General features: G+C 36.6%; 1 protein-coding gene across 8 annotated transcripts in view; it reads right to left on the bottom strand.

Moving 5' to 3' along the window:
- The window catches only part of cobl (cordon-bleu WH2 repeat protein), a 77,567-nt gene that overhangs the window by 12,335 nt on the left and 47,615 nt on the right, over positions 1-17,617 (bottom strand). For 7 of the 8 annotated variants that reach the window (XM_066690646.1, XM_066690640.1, XM_066690645.1 and 4 more), the window contains 2 exons: positions 9,176-9,470; positions 4,384-4,563 (listed from right to left, as the gene is read on the bottom strand). In XM_066690646.1, the coding sequence (XP_066546743.1) occupies positions 4,384-4,563; positions 9,176-9,470 (475 nt within the window). The remainder of the gene's footprint in view (positions 1-4,383; positions 4,564-9,175; positions 9,471-17,617) is intronic. The other variant, XM_066690647.1, reaches the window with a different exon arrangement.

Genomic DNA, 17,617 nt, shown 5'->3' with positions numbered 1-17,617 from the left:
AACACAGTGGCCTCAAAACGTCCAATTAGTCACAGGGGTTTCTGCTGTAAGGCAACTTGAGAAAATGATACCTAAACAGCGCTCAGATAACTGATTGCCACCCAGGGAATACTGGTCACATTATGGTGTATCCAGTATTTCAACATCCGGTGTGTGAACAGCAGGGCTTGTGCTCCATTAGGAAGCTAGAGACAATAAATTCCTCAATTTACAAGAGATCTGATGTAGCAAAACAGTTCAATAATGCAGGAGGATGATTTACAGAATTACCTAGTATAGGACAGGGTGTAACAAGAAAACAAACAAACAAAAAAAACCTTGGTGGTTTATGTCTTCCCGTTAGGCGTCTCTTAAATGCAATGATTCATACATCGTTTCTTCCCAGAATTTGAGATGACTAAAAAAAAAACAAGCTGACATTACTGCTGTGAGCCACACAGTGTCAGCAGTCTTGTCATGGACATTACACAAACTCCCAGGCCACTGTCTTTGGATTAATACAATCGAGGTTGAGTAGATTTCCAGTCACTTTTAAGTCCAATTGCAGCTTGCCTATAAGAACTTTACAGAGCAATTGTTAAAGGACCCCATAATTATCAGAATTCAAAAAATATTTCATTTTAGGGCAATTTCTTAAGCATTTATAGGTTTTTCCATTTATTATTATTTTTTTTTAACACTTCAGCAATGCTCAATTAGTGAAAGGAATTGTACTGTTAATAACCACTAAATTCCTGAGAGGAATATTCTAGCATACTTTCTGAAGGAGAGGAGGTTTCCCGATAGTTCCCTGCGGTTGTGTTGGATGTACCAGGGAGAGCGAGACTGTGGTGCATTTGAACCTGTTTGTCGGTGTCATTTGCTGGCGCTGGGCTTTGATCATGCTAAAGGAATGTCGGGTACAGGATTAGGTTTTGCTGGCTCCCTGGTAGGTACATGATATGGCCAGACTGGGAGCAGGATAGGGTGATGATTGTTTTCTGTGCTTGTGGAGTCATTGGAGGATGGGGGTGGGGGGTATACAGAAGGACTGGCTGGGCGCTGGGCGAATGCCAAGATTTCTGTAGTAACTGCTGCCGACTGCTATAAATGGGTGCTATATCCTGCAGCACATTGTGGCTGCACTATTGTTTGTTTGCTGTTCCAAAGTATGAGCCAGTCGTGCCCTTTACCTCTACATTAAAAGGCGTTGCGTTTGTCCCAGATCTCCAAAGAAGCTCATACAATTACAAATGCCCAGCGCCAATGTGCTTCCTTATAAAAAGCCAAACAAAGCAGGCCATTTTATGAGATATCAATTTCAGCAGCCATTAAAAGTGGAAGCCCCCCCAATCATGAATAGTTTATTTATTTAATAATGAATTTATTCTCTCTCTCCGTCTCCTTGCACTGTCATGAGACTGTGCTTGTCCTTGGACCAGCTCCTATTCATTTCAGAAGTGAATCATTAGCTGCTTTTTGATGCTGTGAAGTTTGAAGGAAGTCAATGAAAATCCAATGCTCAGAAAGGTTGCAGTGGATTCAAATCCTTTTCACGGTCATTTCTTTTTTCTGTGGTGAGCTCTTCAAAAACAATTCAACACTGGAACTGTTTTCTGCATAAAAAGCTACTTTATTATTCCAGGTGAAAGCCTTATCAGGTGAACTACTCAAATGAGATCTCAGAACTATATTAACAAAAATAATAAAGACACAGTAGTCTCGATACAGATTTTATAAAGTTGTTTCTGTCTAGTTTCACTGTTTTCATTTAGATGCTTTCTGAAAGTTTCAAAGCTCATAAAGACTGTAAATTTACCTTGGAAGCCCCACAAATCATTGCGCAAATGCATGTATACTGTTAGATTATGTATATTAAAATGCTAAAAGCCAAAAGGGGCCTCTGTATTCTTAGTACAAAATCAAGGGGCTTGTGTCATATTTTAACACAAGCATTCATTAGAAAATATAAGCATTTTGCACAATTCTTGCTTAAAACCTTAGTAAAAAGAACAGAAAAGAATCTAACTGCTGTGATGAAAAAAAACACTGATGTCTATAAATCCCTTCATATAAATGCATTTACAAAGTCCTGTGTATTCGACTATTATTGTCAACAACTTTAAACTTGTCTCGAGTCGTTTACCGTTTACACCGCACACATTTTAAACTGTTACAGTGCTTAAAAAGAAAGAAAATATATGGAGTGCACTGATCTATAGAAAAATGTGCATGCAATAGTCAAAGAAAGTCTCACTCCCCTTATGAAAAAAGACAGTTAAGAACAGTATCAGTATACCTAGCATGCACTTAACTGTACTTATCTTCCATGTGGGCAGGTCAGGCAGTTGACCGTTTATTTTCAGCTCTTAAAATGCTGTAGATTTGCAGTTATGCAAAACACTTTGAATTAAGTTGAAATCTTCAACTGTTCAAGACCTGGGTCAAACTAAGTTCAATTTAGCAATTTAGTGTCATGTTCGTGATATGAAATAATGTTTCTTGATATGCAAATATGTGAAATATTGCTTACACATGATAAAAAAGAATAAAAAGCTTATATTGTATACTACCATTGATTACCAGTCACCAGATATAAATCAGTCATCACACCTTTTCATTTCTGAACATCTGTCGCATTGTATTCCACCGGGTTATTGACACAGAAATGGCAAAACATCTGTATGATATTTCCAACATACTTTTTCCTCTCCTAGTCCCATATCACAACCTTCCAGTTCAACAGGCTCCACATTTCAATACACAAATCAGACTCACCCTATCAGAGCTGACAACATTCAAATAGTTACACGAGCACCAGCAATACAAAAATATATTTACAAAAAGTTTGTTTGTTTGTTTCTTTTCTTTAATACATCTATGAAGTAGCATCTATTCCTGACAAATGTATTGTGAGAGCTGCAGATATGGAAACATCAGAAAGAAGTTCAGGTTTCAGGAAGAAAGCAAAAGTCCATCAGTGGGAAGGTGGCACAGAGGAGGTGGGAGAGGAGAGGTTGAGAGGAGACAGCGAGAAGGATGGAGGTCAAAGTAGAGGTGGTGTCTTTCAAAGACGATTGACGCGGAGGGAAACTGGGGCGCAACAGTAAACTGTTGGAGAGAAAGCAACAGAGAAAAAGAAAGTTGAGCAAACAGCAGAGTACAAAAGTCTCATCTGTTCTACACCTGTGCCAGGCTTGTGGAGTTGTGGTTCCAGAGGTGGCACTGCTGGTCTGTCCTCTGACAGTGGCAAAACACATGTACTGCAACTGGGTATATATGGTACAAAAAACTACAATAACAAACACAAATTGTTCAGTACACCTTGACTCAGGCACACCATTAAAGAGCTGCAGACATAGGAGATTAATTGCCTAAAGCCCTTTTCCAAAATATTCAAAAGCTTAAGAATAACACTGGAAAAAAAAAAAAAATGGCCGGGGATTCAATTCCCCATATAGTCCCAAAAACTTGGAAAGCAAGCAGCTGGTATCATTCAAGATATTTCCACAATAGATCTCTGCAAGTTAAAAGATCCTCCTCGATTTCTTTGTGCTATATTTGTGGACCAGTGGAAATGTCTTCCGTGTGGGGAACAGAGTAATCATATAACAAACTCCAAAGAATCACTTGAGGATTAAAACATGATTTTCTAATTTATCAAAGCATCTAGAATAAATGCAATAGCTTCATTATGGATCAGAAACTTTATTCAATGAGTCTTAAAGTTGCTAAACAATGAATCTTTTCAAATTCACACACTTAAGTGCAGTCAAGACTACACCTGACTAAAAGAATAGATCATTTCATACAGTACAAAAAACACCATAGTGAAATTTCCCTTCTACATATTCGTTTCTTTAAGTATATATATATATATATATATATATATATATATATATATATATATATATATATATACACACACACATATATATTTTACAAAATGTTCACGCCTCAAGTCGAATCCCAGCTTTAGCAACACATGGTTCCACAATCTGTTTTTCTGATCTCATCAAAGCTTTTCTCTTTTTCCTCTTACTGTCAGCTGGAGGGAGGGGCAAACCAAGATAAGTGAAGTTGCTAACTCTTGATCACATTTCACAGCTACCTTGCAGGTAAACCGAAAAGTAAAAAAAAAAAGTTAAAAACAAAATCGTTAACAACAGTGACCTGTTCAAAAGCCGCAAAAACAAAACAAAAGTCAGTTCCCCTTATGTGAAAACATGACAAAAGGCTATTATGAAAAAGAAGGGAAAAAAAGTGATGAGTGATGAAACAGGGAAAAAAAAAAGATTTAAAAATAAATAAGAAGATTCCAGCGAAAGGAAGTTGCCCACAGCACAGGCCGCAAAAGGAAAGCCGAGCAGTAATGATGGATGGAAGAGTTTATCCAGGACCTACATTGAGTCACCAGTTCCATGTTGCTTTCCTGTTTGCCATCAGGTGGTTGGGAGCTGTGTGAGTCCATATAGTGCTTGTCTAGACAAGGAGGAGGGTATGGTGGGGGAGGGGGAAGCACTAAGTGGGGTGGGTCGCGCACATTACCCCTGCGAGGCTTTAGTGGTACCGGACGCGCAGCACCTAAACAGAGGATGAACGTGCTGGTTATTAGCGAAGGGAAGAAAGCTGTGTAGGAGAACTCAAACACTTTGGTATTTAAAAAGGAAATATATATTAAATGCATAAAAACTAAAGAATGCAGAGAAGGTCTACTGTTGCTAATTTGATTCAACTGGCAGCAGGAGAGAGGCAGGAGGTGAAAGAAAGGGTGAAAGACTCTTAACCAAGAGTAACGGCTCCTGGCAGACTGGGGGATTTATCACACCACTGGGCTTATCTTAAACTAAACACTGATGTTATCAAACCTCGGCTCTCTGGAGTCAGGGGTTAACCATAAGGGCTAGGCACATGACCAGATATTTTATTGACCTCGTGGCCAAAGAGAATAAAGAAAATGCAGAGCTGTAAGTACGTATTTATGCACTTTCCCTATGCTTGTATATTATCACCATCACCCTCAGCCCATATTGACCCACCCATATTGAGTCACTCCTGGGAAGTGTATGATTTCATCTTCCCATCTTTTATGTGGTCGTCTTCTAGGTCTTTTTCCATCTCTTGGGGTCCATTCGATAGATTCCTTTATCCATCTTTGGTCTGCAGTGTGTCCAGCCCATTGCCATTTTAACATTTGCATTCTTTCAGTGATGTCACATATTTGGGTTTCTTCTTGGATACATTCATTTATTTTTCTATCTCTTCTTTTTCTTCCAAGCACACATCTGTCCATGCTTCTTTGTGTCAACCGCAGTTTCTGTGTCAGGTATCACATCCATAAGTAAGCACTGGTAGTATGCATTGATCAAATACTTTCCCTTCAGGGAAACTGGTAGATTTCCTTTCAACAGCGTATGGTTTCTTCCAAATGCACTCCATCCTATCATCACCCTTCTCTTGCTTGCATCTGACAATAGGTCTTCAGCTGTTTTTGCAAATGTAAGTTGTTCAAACAAGCGCCATTAAATTTGATTCCCTTTTCTTCCCAGTCCAAAGTCTTGAACGCTTCTCCAAGAGTTGCCATGAAGAGTTCTGGAGAGAATGAATCCTTGTACCTTCTTTGATCTTGTCATTGTCTTGGTGTAGCACTATTATATATTTAATAAGAGATATAGACATCCTCAATATTTTGATTTCGTAGACCCCTGAAGACTGAGTTTGTATTGAATCAAATTTTTCTCATAGTCAAATTCCAGGCACAAAGGAAGCTCATGTTCACTGTATCTTTCCAACATCTCATACAACTTGTACATGATCCATCCATCGTGTTATATATATACACACACAAACAAATATATATGCAAGTATGAATTACTTCATAAATACATAGATTATTTGGTACCCTTTTGACAGCATTTTCTAAAATAGTTTTACTGTAGTGAATATGAGCACCATTTGAACAGTAGTACAGATACATAATCCTGAAAGACAGTATTATTTCATCAGGTTAATCATTTGTTTTTACGCCTGCAGAACCATTTTGTTTAGTTTGTTTCCACAGTATTTTGTACATTAAAAGATTAGCGTGGGGGGGGGGCTTATCACATTCAGGTCCACATTACGTTATGGGGAAAGATCCAATGAAATGTAGGACAGTTTGCACACTAAGTAAACATCAGGAGTTAGGACAAGCCTATATGCTTGAATGTCAGTCACTCAAGTACTGCACTGTACCAACACTGCTGGAATAAAGAAATGAACACATTAATATCATGACATCAGAGAGGAACATAGAAGTCGCAGATATCAGTCAAACCTACTATTGCTTATTCAGCAACAGAGGGTGTAGCAGCACATTCACTCGCTGTACAAAGGACGATGCCACAGGCCGTTTCATTTAAGACTCGACAAAAGACAGACATATGCGAAGATTTATGGAACATTACTGGAGGCAGATTAGGATGATATATTTCTAAATGGCAGCAAACTCACAATATCAGAAAAGAGAGCTATCACCAAAAAACACTGAAATCATAACTAGCACTGTGACAGTGGATCTAGACTCTTGGCACATCTACTTTGGGAGACGAAGCATTTGATTGCATCAGTACTCAGAAACAGTGCACGAGAATCAAAAGGCAGCTTTTCAGGATGTATTGTTGTGTCCATTATAAGCTACATAATGTATAATTTCATCTGAGGCTTTCCCCTCCCTGTTACTTCTGCTTTTAGCAACTATACTTGGTAATACTAGCATACAGTAAAACTGACAAAGAATTAAAGATCTTTCGTGACACGCTCAACAAAGAATGGCTTTCTGGGATATCTCTTTGAGAAAAAAGAAAATGTGAAAATTAAGCTTGTGATTTATGATCATGGTGACTGCTAGGCCTTTTGGCACCATGAACTGCAGGAGAAAAAACATTAGTATTGTTATAGTGCTGGTAGATATTTGATCAGATGTGAAAAGCAGGACAGGCTTGCTCGACTGCTACTCTGAAATATTAGTTTTCGAAAAAGTAGATGAAGCAAATCCATCACTTGAGATAGCTGCCTGTGAAGAGATAAGATCGAGATAAGTGAGAGCGGGAAAAAAAAAAAAAAGACATGTACGCACACCCACAAGAGAGGCAGTTATATGTCAGTTATGTAATAATAAAAATGTCAATTTGTGATCTTAACAGTATTGTTTTTGTATTATTGTGCAGTGGTGTTTAATAAGTTTTGATTTGGTTGTTGTAATGTAATGTGTTGTTTTCCTTCTGAATCCTTTATCCCCCAGAAAAGTACAGAAGGGGAAAATGGCATTGTCCAACAGGTACAACTTTTTGGGGGAATCCAAGTTGAATTCTATAATGTACATGACTATTAATAATAATAATAATAATAATAATAATAATAATAATAATAATAAAATCCCTAATTTACACTTAGTCTACATGACAAAAACACGAAAATGCATTTTAATACATAGTAAAACGTCAGAGAATGAGGTGTCTCCAATTATGTTTAAGCTGCATGCTTTTCCATTTTCAGTGGAATTTTCTTGGCAGAATTGAGAAACTTCTCTCTTCCTCCTTTTCAAAAATGATAAACCTACACAACTCTTACTGGCTTTGGCACAGCTGTCTGCAGTTGTTCTTAGCTCTAAGTTAAGAGCACCTACACAAATCTGGACACATGCTGCAGGTAGTGTTTGTTTCAGAGCGAAGAATCCCACTTAATGCATTATTTTTAATTTGTTATTTCATTATATTATTATTATTATTATTATTATATTTAAGTCCTAGGTACCCGACTTCAGATTTATAGGAAGAAAATAATTATAGTAATAATAATTTGGTTTACTTCTTATTTCAAAAGGTGAAAAACAAGCAGTCTTTGTGAGAACTACAACAAAAAAGTTAGCATGTAATATAGTAAACTGAAAAATAATCTCTATAGGTGAAGAATGTTTTTATATTAATGTAATCTAGAAGAGGGGAATGTTCAATAGTATAGAGTTCGCTTTGGTTTCTATATATACACTCCTGAAGGAAAACTGTGGTGGTGTCTCACGTGTCGAAGTCTAAGGTAATCATATCTACTTCTTCCATATTTCGATTTCTTCATAACAATTGCCTTTTTCATTTCACTAGAAATATGTGCTAAATCAGCAGAGTTTGACAGGCAATCCATTTCAGGTTTGAAGCCACTGAAAAATTACACAATGTTAAAAAAAAAAAAGAAAAAGAAAGAAAAAAAAAAGGTTTGTTTGAATAGTGATGCATACTTGAATGACATATTCAATCTGTTTGGAAAGAAGTTTGCTATTTCACCTGGTTTTCTGGGGACTGACTGTACAAAATGTAAGGCATGCAATTAGATCCGAGCTTCCACTCGTGTGTGGTTATTGCAGACTGTGTAGAACGGCAGGAATTTGTGTTTTTAAGTTTATACTGTGCTGAAATTAGATGCTTAAGGCCAACTGGTAAAAGAACTTGTACTGTGCGTATGTGACCAACCCATGTTCAGATCTCAATATGTTCATAGCTCTCCAATAATTGGAACAGCTGCAAGACTTATCAGGATGTTGATCGTACATGAAAAGCCCTACAGGCAGGCGAGAAAACCTGACCGGCAAGTTCAGTTTTATCCATTGGCGCATTCGTTGCAAAGCCTCCATGCATTTGTCAGAGCATAGAGGAGGGCTGGGGTTTGAAAAAGCGAGCTTTTATTATTTTAGATCAACATTCACTACACTTCAACACAAACCCTGCAGAATATCAAATGTATGTAAAAAATAAAAAAAGTACTGAAGGTTTTTATTTGCATGAGTTTATATATTTATTTTATTTTTATTTTATGATAATCCTAGGGATAAATAATTTAATACTGAGAATTGCTAAGGGTTTTATCTAATTCAAGTCCTTCTAGCCAAGATAGTTAACACAGAAAACTAAACACACTTATTTTCTTAATTAGTTAATCAGAAACAGATATCCCACAAAGCCTTGGGACTTTGTATACTGAAATGCACTGCTATTGGAGTCATTCAAAAACTGCATGTTTTAAACTTAGGCAATTCCACTTCTTCCTTAAAAGATAGAATATGATCATATTTACAAGTTAGAAGCACACATTTCGCCCATTTGTAAATCTAAATAAATAAATAAATAAAGACAATAATTTCCAAACCTTAAGAAAAAGTTCTTACCCATGGTGCTATGTCTGTTGTTTTCCGTTTCTTCCATTTTATAATTCAGCATCGATTCGGTCTCCTCCATGGTGCTGTTCAGTGCCTCCTCCATCTTGTCATTGGAGGCCGCTTCGGGCTGCTCTGTGCTGGTGCTGCTGACTGCCGGCTCCCCTTCCTCTGTGGAGCTGCTGTTGCTGCTCACTTCTGAGGAGTCTTCATCTGTTTGGAGACTGCAGGAGGCTGCAGGAGTTGCCGGGGGTACTGGGGCTTTTCTCTTCTTCTGCTGGTTGGTGTTCGGTGAGCCAGGTGTGACCTTTATTAAAAATTAATAAAGACATAATTGCACTGACAACTTCGCCCTGTTTATTTCGAGGTCGGCTTTTGTAAGAGGAGACAAAAGCCAACAGTCTCTCTTCAATGATGGGCACGGTGAAAACCCTTATACTGATGGGAGTACTTGGTGAGCATATGCTTTATTCATGTGGAAAACACTACATTTGTATTCATTGTGTGTGGAAAACTCTGTCATTTAACAGAGTTAATGGCATCAACAGTAATTGACGCCTAAGAAAAAGGTGGCAGTGTGTGGAGCTTTTAAAATGTTGTAAAATGTTGGAGAAAATGATTAGACAGAAAATAGAGGAGCATCTTAATGAAAACCATATTCTTGTTGATAGTCAACATGGGTTTAGACGAGGCAGATCATGTCTTACTAATTTATTAGAATATTTTGAACATGCAACTGCAGCTGTAGATCACGTGAAAGCATTTGATATGATATACTTTATGATATACTGATTTTCAAAAAGCTTTTGATAAGGTTCCACACCAAAGACTGATCCTCAAATTGGAAACTGTAGGTATTCAGGGTAATGTTAGTAGATGGATTATGAACTGGTTGATGTATAGGAAACAGAGGGGGTCTATTAGAGGAGTTGCTTCTAACTGTTGTTAGTGGAGTTCCACAGGGATCAGTATTAGGGCCTTTGCTTCTTCTAATCTATAGTCATGATCTGGATTCTGGGATAGTTAGCAAACTTGTCAAATTTGCAGATGATACTAAAATAGGTGGCTCAGCAGATACAATCTCGGCAGCACAGGTTAATCAAAGGGACTTAGATAATATTCAGTTGTGGGCCGACACCTGGCAGATGAAATTCAATGTGGACAAGTGCAAGGTATTACATGCAGGTAACAAAAATGTCCACTGTAATTACACTATGGGAGGAATAGAACTAGTTGAAGTATCGCATGAGAAAGACCTAGGAGTCTACGTGGACTCCTCACTTTCTCCATCCAAACAATGTGGGGAAGCAATAAAAAAGGCAAACACAATGTTAGGGTATATTGTCAAAAGTGTAGAATTGAGAACAAGGGCAGTAATGTTCAGACTGTACAATGCACTAGTTAGAGCTCATCTGGATACTGTGTACAGTTCTGGGCTCCACACTTCAAGAAAGATATCGCTGCTCTAGAGGCAGTTGAGAGGAGAGCAACCAGACTTATTCCAGGTCTGAAGGGAAAGTCCTACTGAGAGACTGAGGGAACTGAACCTTTTCACCCTGTAACAGAGGAGACTACGTGGGGACTTGATTCAAGTCTTCAAAATCATGAAAGGCATCGACCACATCCATCCAGAGGAGCTTTTCCAGATCAGCAGGGACACACGTACCCGGGGACACAAATGGAAATTGGGCTTCAAGGCATTCAAGATGGAAAACATAAGACACTTCTTCACACAGAGAGTCATCACAATCTGGAACAGACTCCCCAGCAATGTGGTTGAAGCTGAAAATTTGGGAACATTTAAAAATAGACTGGATAGGATCCTTGGATCACTTAGTTATTAATGGACACCAAACGAGCATGAATGAAACGAGATTGAATAGCCTCCTCTCGTATGTAAACTTTCTTATCTTCTTATGTTCTTTTGTGGAAGGTGATAGATTAACTCACAGATACTAAAAATAATCAATGCAGATGATACAGGAAATGAAAACCTTGTTTAGGTCAATACATAGCATACAAACAGCCTGATGTACTGGAAAACAGACTGTACTGCAGTTCTATTGCAGAGGTTAAGCTGAACGTTTCATTTTTAAAACAAACAGCTTGCAGAAAACAGATATCAAAAAATGTTTCTGATCAAACTCCAACAAGATGCCATCGCTCCACAATTCTTGAAACCATGTTTTAGGGAGCTTTTCGATTAAAAAAAAAAACTCCATGAGAAATCTACTTATGGCTAATTTCTATAAACCCCTGCCTTCGCCCTCTCTTGTATGATGTCAGGTAGGCGGCCACTCGACTCAATGTACATGTTTACTGCAGGAGAAAGACTTTTGCTGGCTTAGAGCTCTGCTTCAAACAGCCAGTTCAAAAGGGGGTAATAATCACACTCAAGAATGTGTACAAAATCTACAGAAGCTACGATTAAAGAGATCTTTTAAATAAAAGATCAGAACTTTCTTGTTCTAGCATAAAATAAACCATTTTAAAATACTGTATGCAAAGCTCAATATGTAGACTTTAAAGAAATGAAACCTCAATAAATAAAGCTTAATATGCTTTGAAAATCAGCACGGGATAATGACCTCCTGGAGTTGGGCATGTTACTTAAGTCCTGCTAATACTAATTTAATTTTATGATGTATTCTACACCATTTCTTAATTAAAAGCTTAAAAAAAAAAAAAAAAAAGGTCTGCAGAAAAGAACCCCAGGGTTTAGTAATGCTTTGCGATATGCCAGAGTATGTATGTGTATTCATGAGAGACTCTCCACTTGCAATAACAAAATTACATTTGTGAAGAACTTGTAAATTCAGGGCACTGCATAATTATAAATGAATATAGAAGGAGCAGTGGAAAGGTTATCTGCCCGAGGGCAGTTCAGGCTAAATAAAAACAATGGGTCTTTAAAAGCCTCTAAAATAGTCTTTCGTTTAGGGGGCTTTTGCTGTTCAAATAACTACTTTAAGCTATGATAACCCCCGTCTTCTCTTGAATAACTGCAAGAATTTGCTTGTCTATGCTCAAGATATTTTCGAAAGGTACTTTCAGCATAGAGAATAATTCCACTTTAAAAACATTAACAAAAGTTCAATACAGGAACCAAAGTCTACTTAAAAGATTTTGACTAAATGTAATGAGACTCAAATCTCTGCGCAAACGTGTATATACAAAAAATAAGAATTGTAGTGGTAATATGTCACATATGTGTATTTAACATTCTTGTTACTATTGTAAATACTGGCTAGAGACATACAATTCACAATGCCTGCATTGAAAATATTGTCAAACTCTAAAGTGTTGAAGTACACCAGCAGTCAAACAACACTGCACACTAGTGGCTTGCAATATAAAATACTACACTTGAGTGTACGTGTCTAACACATGGGGACAAACACCCAACTCTCAAAACTTGCTGATAACTTAAGTAGAATTCCAAGAACACATGCATTAGAGTACATAAATAACCAACAACAAAAAAATATATATATATATTTCAGTTACAATACACAGGATGTTTGCAAATGAATACCTACAATCAACTATTTATCTACAGCAACTGATAATGGAAGCATAGTGGGACTTGTTCACCTGCAAGTTTTGGCACTTGGGAAAAAATAAATAAATGAATCAAAAGAGCCAAGGGATAACATTTACTGAGAATGAATGATGAATTACCAACTGCAAGAAAAGTCTGTGCTCTCTGAAAGCCTGGGACTGACTTGGCTAAGTGTGCTAGATTCACACAGGCCACGAGACAGACTTTTTGGGAAGGGCCATTCAAAACACTGCAGTGTAAAAATCACAAGTTGACTTGTGCAAACGAAGAAGGGTTATTCCGTGATTTTGAAAAAAAAAAAAAAAAAAAAGGTTACCTCAAGGCGTAGTAACGTGCTTTCGTGATTCTGTTTCCATGTGTATATTTGTACATTCTGATCTCAGTTCCTAAGCTACTAATTACTTGTATTGTTTCATTTCATACTCATAAAAGCCACACACACCAATGATCAAAGAGAGATTTCTGGTTTATACTATTAATAATCCTTTACAAGGATAGGTCCATTCCTGGCAGTTCACAACACTTTCTTTTTTCTCTCCCTTTGCTTTGTGGCATTAATTGGCAAAGCAGTCATTAACTTTAAGCAACAGACTGCTTTCTAGAAATGACATCTGAAGGGACAATACATGTTTTAGACCTCAGTAGCTTTAAGTTTAGGTTCTGAAGAGTTGTTTGACTAAATCCCACCACACATCACACACTTAACCCATGACCCATAATCCACGGCATTTTAAGAAAAACGATTCCTTGCCCTTGGCTTATTTAAGCTATAATACACCCGTACAGATTGCTATAACAATTAGTGGCGAAGCCTACAATTCGCATGTATTAAGGCACAGAATTATATTATAGTGTAGCAAGGCATTGGCTAGATATTTTCCTTAAAAAAACACTGAAGATTGTTTCAAACAAATAATTGTGTGACCATAAATAAAAGTGATACAATTGAAAAACTTTGTAGCCAGCAGTTGTCTTGCCAATAGCTATGTACGGTATAATTGCACTGTTCAGCTTTTGATGTATGCATCGGACACAGGGAATTGGATAACACACATTTGGAGAAGGCAGGTTTGGCCTTAATTATCTTGGCTAAAACCGAAAACTGGTTGCACATTAATTATGTTGATTTGTGCTTTCTGTGTTTTATGGTTTATTTACTGAAACGTGTTATACTACACAACATACAGAAACAGGTCTTAATGAAAAAGCACTCAAAGAAGCTTTTGCAGCAAAAAGCTCATTTAATAGTTAATAGTCACTTCATTACAATTGGCAGATTGAGTAGCTCAGTCACTTACTGCTTTTATACCGTCATAAACCTTTCCCTTTCTATAAGAGAAGCATCTCTTCAAAAACAGAAAACAATCACAAACAGATTGGGTTGGTTGACTTGACAGTCACTATACTAATATTTTTTTATGACAGCAATGTAATAACTTCAGTCCCAGTTCACTGCCCAGCCAGTTTATTGATATATCGTATATTCTGCTACTTTTTCTCTAGGCGTTGCATGTATCTGTATATTGTTTACCACTGCATGTACAGCAACTGGCACTAATTCAGTACATTTTCAGTTGTGTTTAAGTGCAATTTTCTTCTAAAAATACCATCTTACTTAATTATAGAATGTTAACACAAACTATACAACTCATACTATTTCTGCATTAATAAAAGCATATATCACATAAACATATGCTTACATTTGATATGCCCAAGAATGTAACAACACAGGCACCAGTTTAAAAGTTGAGATTGAGATACAATTGAAAATGTCAGAGCAACCCGTTACAAGTTTGGAACTTCTGTTCCATCAGACTGCAGTTTGTAATTCTTAGTTGGCCAAAAAATGAGTGTGATTCCACATTGTGCTCATTTGACCCAGATAAGATATTTATAGTATTTTATTAATTGTGGCTATATACTCAAAGTTAAATAGCAATCTGACCTTATCATCATGTTTCATGGAACAAACTGAAATGCAAAGTCTTTCAAATTTAAAAAATAATTAAAAATCCTAAAACAAAAAAAGAAAATAAAAACTTGTAAATGCAGCACACAAAGTACATTGCGCTTCTACCCCACTTTTATATACCAAAACAATACTATTTGAAAATCATTTGTTATGGCTTGTTGCTTCTTTTATGGAGAATATAAGCCTCCACATTTTCAAAAGTAATTTTTCAGGCTTTGCTCAAGCTGTAACTCCTAATATTTTCCCTCAAGTAAAATCAGAAGGTACATTTTCAGCACTGCTATCATTAATTAAGCCTTTTTTCTTTTCTTTTCTTTTCTTATTTTTAATCCTGCAGGAACCCTGGCTTCCAACAGGATTTTAATCACCCACCAAACACGGTCCAAGCTATTTAATTACTAAATGCTGCACCCTGACCCAGATCTGGCATATTCTGTTTACTAGTTCTTTATGGTCAGACCACACACACAACACAGGAATTTTGAAGCAAAATTGTTGCGAATGGCTATGGCATAAGAGCCACTGCCAAGAAAAGTCTAAAAGCAGCACAGTTCTTAATTAATTAATTAATTAATTAATTAAAATCACTGATGAAATACATACCTACTAAATATTCATACCCCAACTGTGCTTTAAATGCAGTCAATAACAATACTGATTTTAAAAAGGAAATACAACCATGGTTTGCTGTAATCCTTCTCTGGAACATAATTTTCACCCATTGTTCTCCAAGGAGGATGAAAATCTACAAGATTTTCCAAAACAGGAAAAGGTGTTTTGAGACCATGTTTTTATTTTGGTTTTTAGGCTTTGCTTTGTATTGACATAAAAATATATAAAATCTACTTTAAAAAAAACCTTTTAAATGTACATATTCCAAACAGTGAGAGAGAAGAACAGCTAATTTTAACATTAGTGGGGAGAACACTCTTGTCAAACTTCACTCACAGTTCATTTAATGTGAAACGTCTGCTCATTTCTTTGCAAACACATTTTCTCCGACTGCATTGTCATCTGTAATGGAAGGTTGAAACTGTAAATGTTACTGTGTACAAGATGCAGTAAGAGGCCACTGAGGGTTTATATTCCCATAATTTTAATGGATATTGACCCACTAGTTTGCACTGAAATGTGAAACATTTACAGTTTCCAACAGTTTGTCAATTATAGCATTTAACTGTTGCTCTTCATTAGCTTTTAATTAAAAGAAAAAAGTATTAGGGCCGGTCAAAGGAAAAGAAAAACTTGTATCTTATGTTGTAAGTCACCCTGGATAAGGGCGTCTGCCAAGAAATAAAAATAATAATAATAATAATAATAATAATAATAATAATAATAATAATAATAACAACAATAATTTAAGTTATGGGCAGAAAACAAATCTAATGTTTTAATTTAGATAGGCTATACGGGAAATCTGAAGTGTGGTTTAGTATTGTGGGGGTTTCCCCATTGTCAGTTTCTATTAACAACAGAAAAAAAAACGGTTTGAGTGTCACATGCCGAACCTTCGAATGTTTGTAAAAACCTCAGAAGGTCTGGAGACCGAACGAACCTTAGAACGTTCGAACCTTCGAAGACAGCCCTAAAAAGTATTGCAGTAACCCTTAAATCTAACTTATTTTTTTACATCAAATAAGTAATAGATTATTAGTAAACTTCAGAACGTGTAAAAACTATTGTAACTATCTGCTTTGGATTATCATATATTATGTGCTAAGAATAAATGTGATAATATAATATTACAGGACTAGTAATGAAAGTTTAATTTTAATTCCAGTAGGTTTGTTCCCCAAATAAAGCAGGGAAAACCATCTGAAGACATGCCACGGTCAAAGGAAATACAAAACTGTTCTAATCTAAGCATACACCTCAAGTTTTCAGATGTTGTCCATGACCAAGATGAACATGTTGAAAAACTGAAATAGCTGAGATTTCCTTTCACTTCAAACTCTCATTAGAATCCTTGTTTTGCATTTCCATCTCGGGAAGTAATGTTGAATATTTTTAACTGCTCAGAGAGAGCGAAAGGAACAAAAAAAAAATGTAGACTACACAGGACCATGGGATGTTTGTTTTGGCAACAAAATGTACTTCCTTTGTTCCAAAGAACACAATGTATTCCTCTTCACAACTGTCTACACCATAAAGTTAAATATCCTAACGAGTAAACACAATTCTGCTTAGCTAATGTCCTTCAATAACCAAGTTTTTATGTTTATGGTTTAAGTTTTAGCTTTTAGGTATTTTTCATAGAACATGAATCAATACTAAAGCTGAAATTTGGAACTGTGAAAGAACTAATTAAACTGAAGAATCCCTCATTACTTTCTTATTTTAAGGTCTGAACTTCTACCAATATTTTAAAAGGTTAAAGTTAAACAATGCTGTATGAAGGGAAAATAATGAATGCAAGACTATTCGTTGATCTGGATCCCGGTGCACTCTCTTTCTGCAGGAAATTAGTCCATAAACAGTATTAGTATTGTCTATATGAAGAGAATTTAAATGCGTTTCATGGATTTTAACCTCATTTAGCTTAAGTTATTTTCTTTACCTAGGCCAGGATGACAATAAAAAGTAATAACATGACACTCATTTGAACTGCAGTAGCCTCATATATATATAAGGAAAAAAAAACACAAAACAACAGAGGCTACTGCAGTTCAAAGGTGACTATTGAAACATGAACCTTTAAGCTCTACTTAAGGTCACCGAGATCCATGAAATCTGCTGATAAACAGATGGCACCCCGCTGTATCTCCAGCACACAGAAACACCTGTAGCAGCTCAGCATTCCTCTGGGTATTTGGGACAGACGGTGGATGTAAACATGCAGCACATTGCGTCCAATTGGTTACCATTTACACCCAGCACTGGCAACCTGAGATCCAGTCGGGTATAATCCCTTCAAAAGTGT

The sequence above is a fragment of the Amia ocellicauda genome, chromosome 18 (assembly GCF_036373705.1).
Source record: "Amia ocellicauda isolate fAmiCal2 chromosome 18, fAmiCal2.hap1, whole genome shotgun sequence".
In the NCBI taxonomy this organism is placed as follows: domain Eukaryota; kingdom Metazoa; phylum Chordata; class Actinopteri; order Amiiformes; family Amiidae; genus Amia; species Amia ocellicauda.
Note: the sequence above shows the minus strand (reverse complement) of the source record. Positions and strands in the feature narration are given on the sequence as shown.